Source organism: Schistocerca americana, chromosome 3 (genome assembly GCF_021461395.2).
Source record: "Schistocerca americana isolate TAMUIC-IGC-003095 chromosome 3, iqSchAmer2.1, whole genome shotgun sequence".
NCBI lineage: Eukaryota > Metazoa > Arthropoda > Insecta > Orthoptera > Acrididae > Schistocerca > Schistocerca americana.
The window spans coordinates 277,079,280-277,095,536 of NC_060121.1; the positions used below are offsets into that span (position 1 = coordinate 277,079,280).

General features: G+C 37.9%; 1 protein-coding gene across 6 annotated transcripts in view; it reads left to right on the forward strand.

Moving 5' to 3' along the window:
- Positions 1-16,257, forward strand: part of LOC124605120 (ribonuclease 3) — a 295,599-nt gene that overhangs the window by 127,596 nt on the left and 151,746 nt on the right. For all 6 annotated transcript variants that reach the window (XR_006978601.1, XR_006978602.1, XM_047136593.1 and 3 more), the window contains 3 exons: positions 2,671-2,814; positions 3,037-3,140; positions 7,266-7,371. Coding sequence is in view for 4 of the 6 variants with exons in the window: in XM_047136593.1 (XP_046992549.1) it covers positions 2,671-2,814; positions 3,037-3,140; positions 7,266-7,371 (354 nt within the window). In the remaining 2 variants the exon portion in view is untranslated. The remainder of the gene's footprint in view (positions 1-2,670; positions 2,815-3,036; positions 3,141-7,265; positions 7,372-16,257) is intronic.

A 16,257-nucleotide genomic window follows, 5' to 3' on the forward strand; every position in this document is an offset into this window, starting at 1 on the left:
TCACTAATAAAACAGTGGTTGGAAACAAAAACATTGTTTTCCTCATTTCTTAGAAAAACTCCAACTGGGTGTAGAGTACAACCACCTCTATTCCAGTGGTAACTTTGGATCTCATTTTGTATAACAAAGGAATAATTTTCACTGAAATCCATCACAATAATTGCTGTCTTGGGTGGTGGGTCTTCTTTCAATCTTTTAAAGGCTGCTGATTGGGATTTTGCTATAAACGAGTGTGGGGTGAGCTTTTCCAATGACCTAACCAATAAAGAAATGTAGTCTTCAACACTGATAGACTGTTTGATCATTTCTGCCCTGTCTGTGTTAACCCACTGACTGATTACAATTTCTTCTTCTAAATCATGATCTTCACTTAGTTTTTCAGTTAAGTGCTCTGTTAGTGCAGTATTTGCAGGACAGCTGTTGCAATGATGTAGCATGCAGTTTTGGTTTTCTGTGTTGCACACAAGCATCTTAATTAGGTCTTTATAAGATTCTTCAATTTTCACAGCATCCAGTAATAGTTTAACATTCTGGTGGATACTGCATACACATACAGTGTGTGTGCCTGCAGCACCAGCAAGGATACACCATTTAGGTCTCAAGAAACAAAATTTTGAAAATCCTACTTCTTCCTCGGGATTCTCCCATTTGAAAGAATAATAGAGTTCTCTCAAGTTACACAAAATGAGTCTTTTTTGCATGTACATATTTTTTTGAACACTTACTTTGTCTTTTGTTCCAGGTAGCACTCTGGAACTTTCATCCTTTTCATAAAAATCTGTTACAAGTCTTACTGTATTTTCAGAAAGAGTTTTACCTTTTTTTGGACCAGGAGTTTCCAAAATAACCTTTTCAGATTTTAGCTTTCTAGCTTGTCACACCATGTACTCACTTACATTAAATTCTTTCATCACTTTATTTCGAGTCCAAGAATCTGGAGCCAAGGTCAGAATCTGGATTTTTCGAGACCTCCCAATAGATGAAATCTTCTCTTTCATAAGAGAAATCATTACATCAAAATCCTTTGCTTTCTCAACCACACTTTTATCTTCTTCGTCATCATCAGAACTTGGTGCATCATATTTTAATGCTTTCGAAACCGCCTTCTTTGCAGTCTTTTCAATACTGCTAACCTTCCTTTTAAAATAAGACCCTTTACTTTGTTCTGACAAGCCATGAAGCTTTATCGGTGTTAAACCTAAATAATCAAGAACAATGTTTGTTTGTACGAGGGATTCATTTCTGGATTCCAATGATTCTAATTCAACCATGACTTCATCATCTGTTTCACTTTCATTGACTTCAACTCTTAATTTTTCCTCACAAAAGTTACGGCATGTTGAGCAAAGCTTTTGTCCAGGTTTTATGCTAATGTTTTTTGTCAGTAATTGTTTAGAAAGATCCAAGCCTACACTTCTCAACGATTTTTTGATGGGCTTTTTGTGTTTTTTAGTGGGTCTACACATGTTGTTTGATACTTTTCAAAAACATTTAAAAAGTAGTAGCTGTGGTGTGAACATATATTCTTAAATTCACACAGATTAATTCCAGATTGTAAGTGGATCAAATCTTTTTCTTCCTCACTCTATTCTGATACCGGTTGTAACTTTTTTGAAGGTGTGTTGGTTGTTTGGAAACAGTCAGATTTTTTAAATAACCCTACACTACAGGTTTGAATATCTGACATACCGATTTCACTTTTGGTCTGATTACTGTTCTGGTTACGTTTATAGGATATTGGAAAAGAATCTCTGTAAACTAAACAACAGTAGTTACTGAGAGTTCAAATAAACTTAATAAAATGCTATCCAAGCACTATTTAACACTGTAACAATTTTTTACTTCAAAACACAGGAGTAACAATACAAAATCCAAGTGTACATTGTTACTCCAAGAAGACAAAAACTTATTTTTGGTGTCTAAGTCACTTAGCATTTTTTATTTTTAAAATATAATTAATATTATTTTAAAAATTAGATAACTATTAAACAGGTTAAAAAGCCAACATAATTTTTCTTTTATCTAATAGCCTATACAATTAAGAGCATTTTAAAACAAATTTGAGCTTTCTATCAGGTCTGAGACTCTAGATATTGCAGTTTTTGTAAAACTAAACATCCGTTAGCTAAAAAAAAAAAAAAAAAAAAAAAAAAACCTTATAAATTTTTTTTCATTTGGAAGAATTTAATATATCTTTATGGTATTTTTTTTAACATTTAGATATAATACACAAACTTATTCCAAAATTTCATACTGATATCTTGAGTATTCTTTAAGATACACATTTTTTTAGTTGTGAGGACACGTTTAAGTTACAATTTCCGACTGCTGAAACAAAGCCAAATCTAAAAACTTTAAAAATTTATTAAAAAAAACTATAAGAGATAGAGCAAAAAAATTTTACAAGTGCTTTCAGGATGATAAAAGAAGTAATTGTACCAAGTTTCATCAAAATCTGACATGGTTGGTGTCAAGACCTGGGTGACTTGACATGGAATGACCCAGTCTTAGTTTTCATTCTCATTAAGATCTTCCCATTCAGAATAGATTTTGTTTTATATTCAATGATAGTTGCTTCCTTATTTGTGTTTTACTGCAACATCAGTGCTTAGTTAGATGTATAAGTAAAATATCTACCTAAAAATTTAACAGTTTCTTCTTCATTTTTAGGTGGCAGACAAGGTATTTTCAGAAACATTATTTAAGGAAGATCTGGATTTGTTAGATGTGTGGGTGAACTATCCTCCACATCCTCTGCAAGAACAAGAGCCAATGGGGGATAGAAAGTGGATACCAGCTTTTGAGCTTTTGCAAGTGAGCTGACAAACATTGTGTTTGAGACCTACTTTGTCACTTATCATTTGTGATATGTATGAGTTTTTGCATGGAGTAACTTTTTTAAGTATGCCATGTGTAATTTTCATTTTCTTTGTTTCCAATAATTCAGATTGTATAAAAATTTTAATGCCTCAAACATTTTTCAGATGTTACTCAAATGTAAATATTTTTCAGTATTGTTCTACTTTTTTTCCTCAGAAACTGACAAAATTTGAAGAATCTATTGGAGTTGAATTTAAACACATAAGGCTCTTGGCTCGAGCATTTACGGACCGAAGCATTGGTTACACCAACTTGACACTGTAAGCACTGTTCCTCCTGTAAGGAATATATTTTAAACTATAAAATAAAGACAGTGGAGAGCACATGCTTCCCTGTTCTTGTAATAGCTCTGGTTGGTGTTGGGCAGGCAAAAACAAATTTGTAAATGAAAGAATGGTTGAAACATTGGTAGCATGTGAATGGTAGACAAACGTAGCTCACAACTTTTGTGATACACTTTGAATGTTACAATGATCCAGCCATGGACAAACTCATTACCTGTTATTCTTTATAGTTAGTAATGGAGCTGGCTGTGATATTTTTGCCACATATTCTGTAGTGTTCTTATTGCTTCAGTCATATTGCATGGTTCCTGTAGTTGAAGGAAAGTCTTTTTCCGAAAACAATGTCTAGTTAAGCCCATCACTATGGTCTTTATTTTCGTACAACCATGCATTATAAAACTTACACTGTGATGTACCTAATGTGTTTTGATACTTTGCATGAACATGGTTTGAAATATTCATGCTCTTTTGGAATAACAGTGTAGAGGATGCAGAAAACTGCCATGAAATCTTAACACTAGATAGCTGATGCCAGTAGAAACCAAAATTACTAATGTTGTGTAGGTTGACAGTGCACAATTTTTAAACTATGGAAACTTGGTGCCACATGCTCTGATTGTCCACAGGATTGTCCTGTTGCCAGATGCTCTGGACAATGCATGACCACAAATCCTTTGCCTGCCAGAGATCACGATGTGTCTGAGGCGGACCGCATGCTTGGTTGTAGTGCGCTAGCCTTCCACTCTGGAATCCTGGGGGTGAATCCACAGGTGTCCCAACACATCCATTGTATTACGGTATATTAATAATTTTTACTTGTGGACCGTCTGTCAGCAACTGAATAAAACACAATTTTAGTGCCATACGCGTTTCGCCTTTATTTTCTGCAAGGCATCATCAGTGGCCTGGATTATATACATATGTTAGCTATTTTATTTACATTTTTGTCATTGTGCCTATAGGTTATAAACAGTTCTGGTGGTTGGTATTTCCTATTAAGTAGTAACGTTTTGAACTGTACTTACAGGTTGTGTGGACAATTTCCTACATATTACACTCCTGTTGCATTTTTGGTGTTGTTCTTCTTCTTATGAACGCCAATTTACGGTTTTTTTTCCCCATTCCACAACACTATGCGCTGAACGCTTTTTTTAAAGCAATGTTTTGGGTTCTGTTGCCGACTGTCAAATGTTTTTGCCAAAGATCGAATGTTATTGCCAAACTTATGAGTGTAACTATTGAAGTATCTGTGGTCTGTTCGTGTATGCATTTGTGTGTGTGTGTGTGTGTGTGTGTGTGTGTCTCCAGATGATGTGGGGAAGAGTTTTCTTTTATTATTATTATTATTATTATTTTTTGTTTTATGTTATCATTTCCTTTACTAAGTGTAGTAGGGAGCCTGTGCTGATGTGTGTTTGTTCATTTATCACATGTTTGTTTTCTGCTATGGCTTTCTGGATGTGGAAGTTTTCTTGCATTTGTATAAGATGTTTGTCATGGTTGCTTATTCTCATTATTTTCATTTCTTGTTCCATGTTTGTAGGATGATGGTTGTAGTGTTTTAAATGCTCTGCAAATGTGGAATGGTTTGTTTCATACTTCCAACATCTGATATGTTCTTTGCATCTTGTTTGAAAATTCCTGCATGTCATGCCTATGTATACTGCATCACAACTTTGACATTCAAGTTTATATATTCCTGATTGTTGGAATTTCTCTCTCTTGGTAGCTGGCTGCCTTAGGTGTGATTGAAGGGTTTGCCCAGGCTTATATGCTATTTTGAAGCCCTGTCTCTTTAGGATGTTTGCAACTCTGTGTGTTAGTTTATGTGTGTAGGACATGGTGTACCATCTGGTTCTTTTCTGTGTCGTGTTGTCATTGTGTGTGTTTGTTGAGTGTGTTTGTAAGTTTTCAGCTTGTGAGTTCTTTTGTATTGTGGAACTGTTGTGTTTGTTTTTTATTAGTGTTTTTATTTTTTGATTGAGCTTGTGTACCACATGTGTGTCATACCCGTTATTCCTAGCTATTTGTATGATTGTACTCATTTCTTGTTCATAGTTTCTCTTGCTGAGTGGGATTCTGTTTAATCTATGTAACATGTGTCTTAGTGCTGCAAGTTTCTGGCTGTGGGGGTGGTTGGATGTGGAATGTATTATTGTGTCTGTGGCTGTTGGTTTTCTAAAGATGTTAAATGTATGTTTACCATTTTCTTTTTTAATTGTAATGTCAAGAAAATTTATTTGATTTTCTTTTTCAAGTGTGAATTTTATGTTCTGATGAGCTTTGTTTATTTCTGAATGGAGTTCATCTATTTTTTCACTTGTCCATAAGTAAAAATTATTAATATACCGTAATATTACACGCAACTGAGGAAGACAGGACTATAAAAGTTGAAGACATCCATTGTAGTTTCATGATAAGACGTACTGGGAACAAGCCCATCAACAGCTGCTAGTTCACTTACAGAAAGTCTTTTACAAATTGTGTCGGCCCTGAAAAGGTCCTTTTTTTTGTAGCTAGGACATTGTTTACTTAAAGTATGCGCTCGGACTGGTGACCCTCGGATGCGACACGAGCTTGGTAACGTCGAATGGTGTTTTGCCGAACTCTTTCAAAGATTCCTGGCATTGCTCTGATGTCACTGGTATGCGATCCATTAATTCGTCTTTGTTTCTAGGTTGTTCGCATCCAGGTGGATGAACTAGAACCTTGAAGAGTCACCACAGGAAAAAGTCCGGTGACGTGAAGTCTGGTGATAGCGGGGGCCATGTCCTATGAGCACCTCTGCCAATTGCCCGGCCGTCAAAGAGTTCATTTAAATATCCGCGCACAGCCCTATCATACTGCAACCACATGCGTAGCCATATGTCCAGGAGAACATCGTCCAGCAGGCTGGGTAGAGTTACTTGCAAAAAGTGAAGGTAATTTGCCCCCTAGGTCGAGGAGGCAGATGGACTGGCCCAATCAGATACTCACCCACAATGCCTGCCCAAATGTTGAGCAAAAATGGTTCCTGGTGTCCATGGACATACGTGATGTGAGACTTTGCCCTTGCCCAGTAATGAATGTTTCGAGTGTTGTAAAGGCCATCCCGATGGAAGGTGCACTCGTCGCCAGACAACACAATGGTGGGAAAGTCGGAATCTTGCATAACACGTCGCAGAAACCACCAGCAAAAGCTTACCTCTGTTCATAGTCCGCCACAGGATTTAGGTCTTGGACAGAGTGGAAACTAAATGGATGCTGGCCGCCATCCCTCAAAACCTCCCAGGCTAATTGATAAGTGACCCCAACACTGTGTCCAATTGCTCAAGTACTTGTCATAGGTGCTTCCTCGAAGCGATCGAGAACAGTCTCTTCAAATGCAGCATCCTGTCGTGTTCGAGGTCTTCCTCCATCACCGTGATATCCCACTAATGAGCCTGTTTCACCAAGTCGCTGGTGAATTGCTGTAAATGTTCATGGGTGTGGGTGGCATCTTGATGGGTACTGTTCCTCATACAACCATTGAGCTTCATGTGCATTACCGTCGGCTAGTCCATAAACAAAAACAAATACTGTGCCGTCATGCTTACTGTATGACTAAATCACAGGTGATGTGTGTGAGTGTGTGCTCCAAAGCGAAGCTTACGTGTTAATACCTCTGATGTGAGGTGGAGATGAACAGTAAGACCTATTCGAGATGTGCACATATCATGTTAGGGCAGTGACGGGGCAAGGGATGTTTTTATGTGTGAACTGACAACCATAGCGCTGCCAGTCAACTGACGAATGGCAACAGGGCAATCCTACGACCAATTGGAGCATGTGGCGCCGAGTTTCCTTAGTTTAAAAATGGTGCATTATCGACCTACACAACATTAGTAATTTTGGTTCTTACGGGCATCAGCTATCCAGGATTAAAATTTCGTGACACAAATTGTCTCCACCCTGTATTTGGCTTGCATAGTTTTATTCTATTCCATGTTTATTGACAACAGTAAGTCATCACTTTTCCTTCAGTAGATGAACAGCAATATCTTAAAAATGTATTTTTCAAAATGTATAATTATATTTCTTTCAGTAGTATGACTGTGATATTTCTTTGTGTAAATTCTACAGGGGTTCAAATCAGAGGCTTGAGTTCCTTGGAGATACTGTCCTGCAGTTAATTGCTTCAGAGTATTTGTACAAATACTTTCCTGAGCACCATGAAGGTCATTTGTCTGTAAGTATTCCACAGTTGTTATTCAGCACATGGGGTGTGTGTGTGTGTGTGTGTGTGTGTGAGAGAGAGAGAGAGAGAGAGAGAGAGAGAGAGAGAGAGAGAGAGCAGGAGGGGGGAGAACAAAATACCTGGTTTTCAGTAGGGTATAGTTGTGTGTAAATGAGTTAGTGTGGGAAAATTCAGAGTGGGATTGTGATTTTGAACAAGATACAAATCACAATCATCATAAAACTAGAGATCTCTTGTCAGATTACCAGCAGCACAAAGATCTCAACAGAATTTGAACCAAATAAGTTTTACTTTCCATATTTTCCATGATCAGTTGTGATAAACTGCTACCCTGCCTTACACCGTTCATAACACTAACTTGTCTTTGTTGACCTTCCCCTTTTTACTTCTACTTGGATTTCGTAGATGATGTAGGGCATGAAAGCTGCCCGCTTCGTAAACTACCAGCACTGTGGACAGGCCAGTGCCTGCGATGCATGTCAGCCCATCTATTGCTCTCAGATTTAGCCCACTCAGTTTTGAGATATTTTAACACATTTTTAAACAATGGAAACTCTAGGATGGAATAACAAAAATATTATGGAAAGCATAGGCTGCTATTCACCACATAGAAGAGGCGTTGAGTCACAGACGAACACAATCGAAAGAATACTAAACATTTAAGCTTCTGGTCAAAAGGCATTTTTCAGAAATAGAAAGCACACACACATTGCCACTGTCTCCAGCTGCTGTGGCATGACTGCGTACTGGAGCTGCGGGTCTAAGGCTTCTATTCAGTCCCTTGTTGAGCAGTCTGGTGTAGCAGTTGAAGATAGCAAAACGAAAGCTAAAGTTTTAAAATTAACATTCAAGAAATTGTTCACACTGGAGAATCATTCAAACATACCATCATTTGACCATCGGACAGACTCCCATATGGATGACATAATAATAAGCATTCCTTGTGTAGAGAACAATTGAACGATTTGAAAGCAAATAAATCACTGGGTCCAGATGAATCCCAGTTTAATTTTACAGAGTACCCTCCAGCATAGGCTCCTTACCTACCCAGCACAAAGTCCAAGCGACCGAAAAAGCACAGGCTATTCCAATATATAAGAAGGGTAAAATAACATACCCATAAAATTACAGACCAATATCCTTAACTTCTGTTTGCTGCAGAATCCTTGAACATATTCTCAGTTCGAATATAATAAACTTTCTTGAGACTGAGAAGCTTATGTCCATGAATCAGCATGGTTTTAGAAAACATTGCTCGTGTGAAACTCAGCTTACCCTTTTCTCACGTTTTTCTGTGACTTATGGGTGAAGGGCAACATGCAGATTCCATATTTATAGATTTCCAGAAAGTGTCTGACACAGTGCTGCAGTGCAGGCTGTTAATGAAGGTACGAGCATATGGAATAAGTTCACAGATATGTGAGTGGCTTCAAGACTTCATAAATAACACATCCAGTGAAATTTTTTTTAAAAAAACTTTTTTTACTTTGATAGCTCATCTTTAGATTCTTATGAGCTGAATCCAAATCTAGCCTTAGTTTTCTTGTATTGCCCATAGTTTTTGAGCAATATGCTTTTTATTATATGGTATAAAAATCCTATGCTATATGGTAAACGGGGAAATTAATGAAATGCTTTGTTACAACATAAGCATGGTTTGTATTTACAGTAAGCTACTTAAAACAATGATATACGTTAATAGAGGTTTCACTTGTCAGCTAGAATTGGTTTGTATTTTCTTTCTCTTTTTTTTCTGTGAAGCTTCTTGTATAGCATCTTCTATGATGATGAGTTGCTTGCTGAACTTCTCGGTGAAGTGACCAACAGTAGTCCCCCATCATGTTGGTGTTCCAGCGGCCTTGGTAGCATTTTTCCATCACTTTAATGTCCTGGTGAAAATCTACAGCATGCCCTACAGGTCGGATGGCAGACAGGTTAGGGTGGCTTATTACCTTCTTGTTTTTCGAATTATGACCAGTAATATCAACACTGCAAAAGTAGCAATCATCAGAATGATTTCATGGCTCTCTCCATATTGTAGGAACAGCAAATCTAAAGGCTTTTTTTCTCCTTTTTGGATCATTTTCTCAGATCTTCAACATACACATAACATACCTTATGCAGTGCCCAAGATTTATCTCCTTCACCAAGTTTAGATCCAAAGTATGATAGATAAACATTTTTCACAAAGTCTGTAATGTTTCTTTGGTGTTTTTTAATAATTAATTCACCACAAATGTAACAAAAACCGTCAGCAGACTTTTTACAACCATGATTAGACATTGTACTGAGCACATGTAAAGGAAATGGGAAATGGGGTTAGGTTGACAGTAAACAAAACACCATCTGTTAACACAAAAATAGAATCGACATTTTTTTGCCAGAAAATGTTTTTCAGCGGTGCTACCAATATCATCTATATTCATTACACCTCCTTTTAAAATTATTTTAACTATATAAAGGCTGTTAAATTGTTTAAATTTAATAAATTTGGATTTCCCACTCTAAAAAACAAAATAATAAGGTATTTTCAGAAAAAAAAGTTTTTCCATCGTTGACCTGTGTAATAGAACCCAGTATGTTGTCCTCAATGGTGAATATTCGTCAGAGACAAGGGTATCGTCAGGAGTGCCCAGGGAAGTGTGGTAGGGCTGCTGCTGTTCTCTATATACATAAATGATTTGGCAAACAGGATGAGCAGTAATCTGCAGTTGTTTGATGGTGATGCTGTGATGGATGGTAAGGTGTCGAAGTTGCGTAACTGAAGGAAGATACAAGGTGATAGACAAAATTTCCAGTTGGTGTGATGAATGACAGCTAGCTCTATGTGGAAAAATTTAAGTTAATGCAGATGAGTAGGAAGATCAAACCTGTAATGTGCGAATACAGTATTATTAGTTTCCTTCTTGACACAGTCAAAGCGATGTGAGGTGGAATGAGCATGTGGGAACTGTGGTAGGGGAGGCGGTTGGTTGACTCTTATTTATTGGGAGAATTTTAGAAAGAGTGGTTCACCTGTAAAGGAGACTGCATATAGGATGCTGGTGCAACCTTTTCTTGTGTACTGCTCGAGTGTTTGGGATCTGTACCAGGTCAGATTGAAGGAAGACATCAAAGCAGTACAGCGGCAGACTGCTAGATTTGTTACCAGTAGGTTCGAACAACACATAAGTGTTATGGAAATTCTTCGGGAACTCAAATGGGAATCCCTGGAGGGAAGGCGATGTTACTTTCGAGAAACATTATTGAGAAAATACAGAGAACCGGCATATGAAGGTGATTGGTGAACAATTCTACTGCTGCCAATGTATGTTGCGCAAAAGGACCACAGAGATAAGATATGAGAAATTAGGGCTCATACGGAAGCATATAGGCAATCATTTTTCCCTCACTCTGTAAGTGGAACAGGAAAGTAAATGACTAGTAGTGGCACAGTGTACCCTCCGTCATGCACCATACAGTGACTGGCAGAATATTCTATGTAGCTATAGATGTAGAGTGGGTGCTGGGGATGGGGAGGGAGGGGAGGGGGGATAATGGAGAGGGGAGAGAAAAGAGGAGAGAAGTAGAAAAGGGGAGGAGACTAACGAGTGCAGTGGCGAAATGAGGGCACAATAGTGCTGGAGTTTGAGCAGCAGGGAAAGGGATAGATAGGTGGAGGTCTGGGACTAGTGAAGGTTGAAGCCAGGAGGTTGAGAGAACAAACGATGTGTTGTAGGGAGAGTTCCCACCTTTACATTACAAAAAGCTGGTGTTGATAGGAAGGATCCAGATGGCACAGGCTGTGCATCATTCATTTAAGAGAAGCACATTGTGTTGGGCAGCATGTCCAGCAACAGGGTGGTTCGGTTTGCCAGTGGCCATTCATGTAGACAGACTGTTAGTTGTGAGGCCCACATAGAAAGCAGTGCAGTGGTTGCAGATTAGTTTATAGATCACGTGGCTGCTTTCACAGGTAGATCCATCTTTGATGCAATATGAGATGCCTGTGATAGGACTGGAGTAGGTGGCGGTGGAAGGCTGTATGGGATAGGTCTCACATCTAGGTCTATTGCAGGAATATGAGCCATGAGGCAAGGGGTTGGGAGAAGGGGTGGACAAGAATATAGCGAAGGTTCTGTGGGCAGGATAGTGGGTAGAATATTCCTCATTTCAGGGCACAGTAAAAGGTAATTGACTACTTCTCTAGTGTAATAAATCTCAGTGTCTTGTGCATCTCTTTTGACATCTTCTACCCACTTATAAGTGGACTTTAATGATATGACGTAGATGAAGATCTTTTTGGTCAGCTGCTTTTTGCCCATTATTGCCAGGTTTCCATAAAACTTCAACTGCCATTTCTGCATTGTGTCCATGACCTTTAGAGCTCCTCATTTTTCCTTTTCTTTCAAATCCTATTCAAGTCTTCTGGCCCAGAATTTTCCTGAGAATCTTCCTTTTCTAACTTTGCAGTGCTTCCAACTTTTTGATTTTTAGTTAAAATAAGATCTTCTGAAGTGCAGAGTCCTATTTTTATAACTGAATTATAGTGCCTGATTTTGACCTTGTAGGAAATCGCTTGTTTGTTGTGCCACTTATGTCTGAGTTTGGAAGCTAGATGTAATTTTCTGGCTCTTTCTTTGACTGCCTCTTTATCTAGTCTATTGGGTCTTTCTATTGGGTTGGATCCATTCTCCTAAGTACTTGAATTTATTTGTCCTTTTAATTTCCCATATTTTACCTCCAAGTATTTCTCTTCTTGGTGTCTGTGTTCCATACAGTCAGTCTTTTCACACAAAATTTTGGGACCCATTTTTCCAGCGACTTGCTGCAAGATCTGCAGCATCCTTCCAGTTTCTGCCAGATAGCAAAAGGTCATTATTTACAGTGTTGAAAATGGTTGTGATATAGGGTGTGAGCAGGGCACGGTCAAATGGGTGGTGCCCCAGGGATCATTGCTGGGGTCACACCTGTTCCTTATTTTTATAAATAATATGCCCTCTAGTATTACAGGTAATTCTAAAATATTTCTGTCTACTGATGACACTAGCTTGGTAGTAAAGGATGTTGTGTGCAACATAAGCTCTGTTTCAAATAGTGCAGTTCATAACATAGTAATGAAAATGTAATGAAAGTGAGTGAGTGGTCATGAATTTTGTTTTGAGTTTCAGTCAGGTGCATACCCCCATAAATGTTGTATCCAGCCATCCATTCCATATTACTCACAGACTATAATTTGACATCTGTCGAGAGAGGGGGACAGAGGAGCACACAGTGTTTGCTGCGGGGAAAGGTGAAGTGCAGGATGTGTGCGTCCAAGTACTGTATGTACACTGTGTAGGCAACACAGACTTGTGTTTTGAGCTTCCACAAAAGCAGCAAAGTGCAGGGAAGGATATAATCATCAGTTAAATACCTTCTAATGTCAAAATTAAGATCTTTGTTTGTACTGTCATGTCAAACAATGAAAAACAATGGCAAAAGTGGATCAAAAATGCAGATAACAACGACAGAGTTCAGTGACAGAGCTGACAACAAGCAGTCTACACCAGTTAATTTTATGCTGCACAGCTGGCAACAAACATTGTCATATCAATACTGCTTGAAGCCTTCCAACTGCTGCTGCCCCCCCCCCCCCCCCCCCCACCCCCTTTTTCATATCACAGAGATATCATTGTTTTACACAATACAAATAGTTTAACAACATTAATTTACAGCAATTGAAAAGAGTGCTATAAGTAGTTTGATTAATAAACAATTTCCTGTTGGACATTAGATGAGGAAATGGAAATTAAAACATTGGAAGACCCAACACCTGCCATCAAGCAAACAATTTCAGTGAAAGGTAGGACCTACTATAGAATTTTCAGAACTAACATGTTTCATGAACATGATTGATTGTGCAGTAATGATGTAAAAATACTCTGTTACATTTTCCATTTGTACTATTTTGAAAATTTATGGAGCTATTTTAGTATTCACATAACTAAAGTCCATATATATACAGGGTGTCCATAAGGTCCCTTTACAACTTCAAAATTTTGTTACAACGGCAGTTGTTGAAATGTTTTAACAATATTTCTTTTATTGTAATCAGTGTTTATAAAAGTTTTTTTTGAGAGTGTTTAATAGACATCTATATGTGTGGCTTTAGTTGCACGAAGCACATCAAGATGGTACTCAATTTCTTGCCATGTTCGCTGTAGCATAGCGTCATCAGTGGTGGTAATGCCATTACAAATCCTTTGCTTCAAGTCATCAATGTCCCATATCTGTGTTTGATACACAATATATTTTACATACCCCCATAAAAATAGTCCAAGAAAGTTATATCTGGTGAACGTAGTGGCCAAGGAGTTGGCCCATCCCCCCCAATCCATGTCCCTGGAAATGTTTCATTGAGGAACCGACGAACATGCAGTCCCCAATGTGGTGGTGCACCATCTTGCTGGAAAATGATAGCTGGTCGTAAGTCAGTCAATTGTGGAGCTACATGTTTGGTCAGAAGGTTGAGGTAAACATCTGCAGTAATTGTTGTCTTGTTGAAGAAAAATGGACCAATTATTCGGCTGCACATGATTCCACACCACACATTCACTTTTGGACTATCCTGGTGAAGCTCCATAGTCACATGGCGGTGTTCAGATCCCCAGATTCTCACATTGTATCTGTTTAATGTCCCAGAAACATGAAAAGTTGCCTTGTCACAGAAACAAACTCGCTTGAGGAATGCTTCATCCTCCGAAAGGTGTTCCAGCATGTTGAGTGCAAACTCTGTCCATTTTGGCTTGTCATTTGGCTAAAGTGTCTGTAACAGTTGCACGTTGTAAGCGTACAACCGTAAGTTCTTGTTGAGGACCTTGTGCACAGTTCATCGTGGTAGTTGCATTTGTCTGGCAGCAGTGCAGATGGACTTCATAGGTGAATGAGTGAAAATGTTTAAAACACGATCGATGTTTTCCTCGGATGTTCTTGGTCGCCCACTCCTCCCTTTATCCAACACTGTCCCTGTCTCCATGAATTTTTTGTGCCATGCATGGATTGAAGGGCGCGATGATGGATCTCTTCCATACTTCGTTCTGAAGTTTCGTTGAATCTGTACATCTGATTTTGTCTCAATAAACCAGGACACACATTGTGTCTTCTCTTGAGGCATTTCCATTTTATAGAGGTTCAGTTCCTTCCACCAACAAAAAACTTCAGTAAACAGTGATTACAATAAAAGAAATTTTGTTAAAATATTTCAACAATTGTCTTTGTAATAAAATTTTGAAGTTGTAGAGGGACTTTATGGACACCCTGTATTTTGGAAAGTTGGCACCTAAAAATTGCTGTGAAGAGTAATTTGAAATTAAAAATAGTCAAAGGTGTCTCATGTTTATCAACCCATTATGCAGAGCTCTATTTTGAAAAACTCGTGAGAGACAATTGCATTGGAGGAATGTATGCAAAAAAATCATATCATTTCATCAACAGCTGACATAGTGAAGAGAGAATACTTAAATTTTGTGAATATTCTGCACAACAACTGAAATAATTCAATACTAAGAAGGATAAACTTTATCACTTTCTGTTGAATTTATTGCAGAGTGTGAAGCATGGTTTCATCAAGTTCATGCAGTAGCTGTTACGCATGTTTCATGGAACTGCTGCAGTCGAAAGATGCTTTCCTGTTAACAAAGAAGTTTTAATTGAAAACTTAGAAGAAGATACAATTGTTGCAGAAAAAAGTTTTATAATGCAATACAGTCATTAGGTGGTGTACACAATAGGGAGGAACAACTGAATCAATGATACTAGCTGTGAAGAATGGTTTATCAAAAGGAGTAGAAGCCTTAAAAAAGAAGAAATCTGATGAAAATGAAGTGACCAATCTTAAAATAAGGAAGTTCAAGAAATAAAAAAAGCTCAAAAATAAAAAAGAATGGTTGTAGAAAAGGCAAAAGAAGAAGTCGAAGTTTTAGGTGCTGAAATTTCAAGTTTAGCTAAGAAACTGAAACACTGAATCTTTTGCTACGAAGTTTAACACTTCACATAAATTTTGTGCATTTGAAATTGTTGTATTGTCTTGGAGAAAATTATAAGGTTTCAGTACATTACTATGTTAAAACAATTTGTATTTTAGTTGATGTGATGATAAATATATCAGAAGATAGACATGCCCTACCATATGTGAGTCTTTTTATAGCATTTGATGAATGGCATACAAGTCATACACAGTTACATTGTTCTTGCTGACACACATTTAAGTGATATAAGAATTATTACACTCAGCTTTGTTTCAACCAGCTTTCAGGTTCATAAAAAAGTGTTTTTGTCATTGTACCAGGCATATTTTTGAGAGGTCATGAATGTAAATAAGAACGTAATGAGGAGGTAACGAATTTGATCCTCTAAAAGTATGTAGACACCCTCTGTAGAAGGGCTTTATACAAAGGACATGGGTAACATCTCTTTGTTTTTGTCCTCCTGATGAAAAGTCATAATCCTCAACTTGATTTGTGACATCCAGCGAGCAGTGAAGGATATGATGCACCCCAAAGTTGCGCTTTCGTAACTTTTCTGATAATTCAACTTTCTGCACAGAGCCATCCATGACAAAACTATTCTATATGGTGAGAAAGATGTACGAGACAGGCGAAATACCCTCAGACTTCAAGAAGAATATAATAATCCCAGTTCCAAAGAAAGCAGGTGTGAAAATTACCAAACTATCAGTTTAATAAGTCATGGCTGCAAAATACTAACACACTGAACTATCAGTTTAATAAGTCATGGCTGCAAAATACCAACACGAATCATTTACAGAAGAATGGAAAAACTCACAGAAGCCGACCTTGGGGAAGATCAGTTTGGATTCAGTTTGGATTCCGGAGAAATGTAGGAACACGCGAGGCA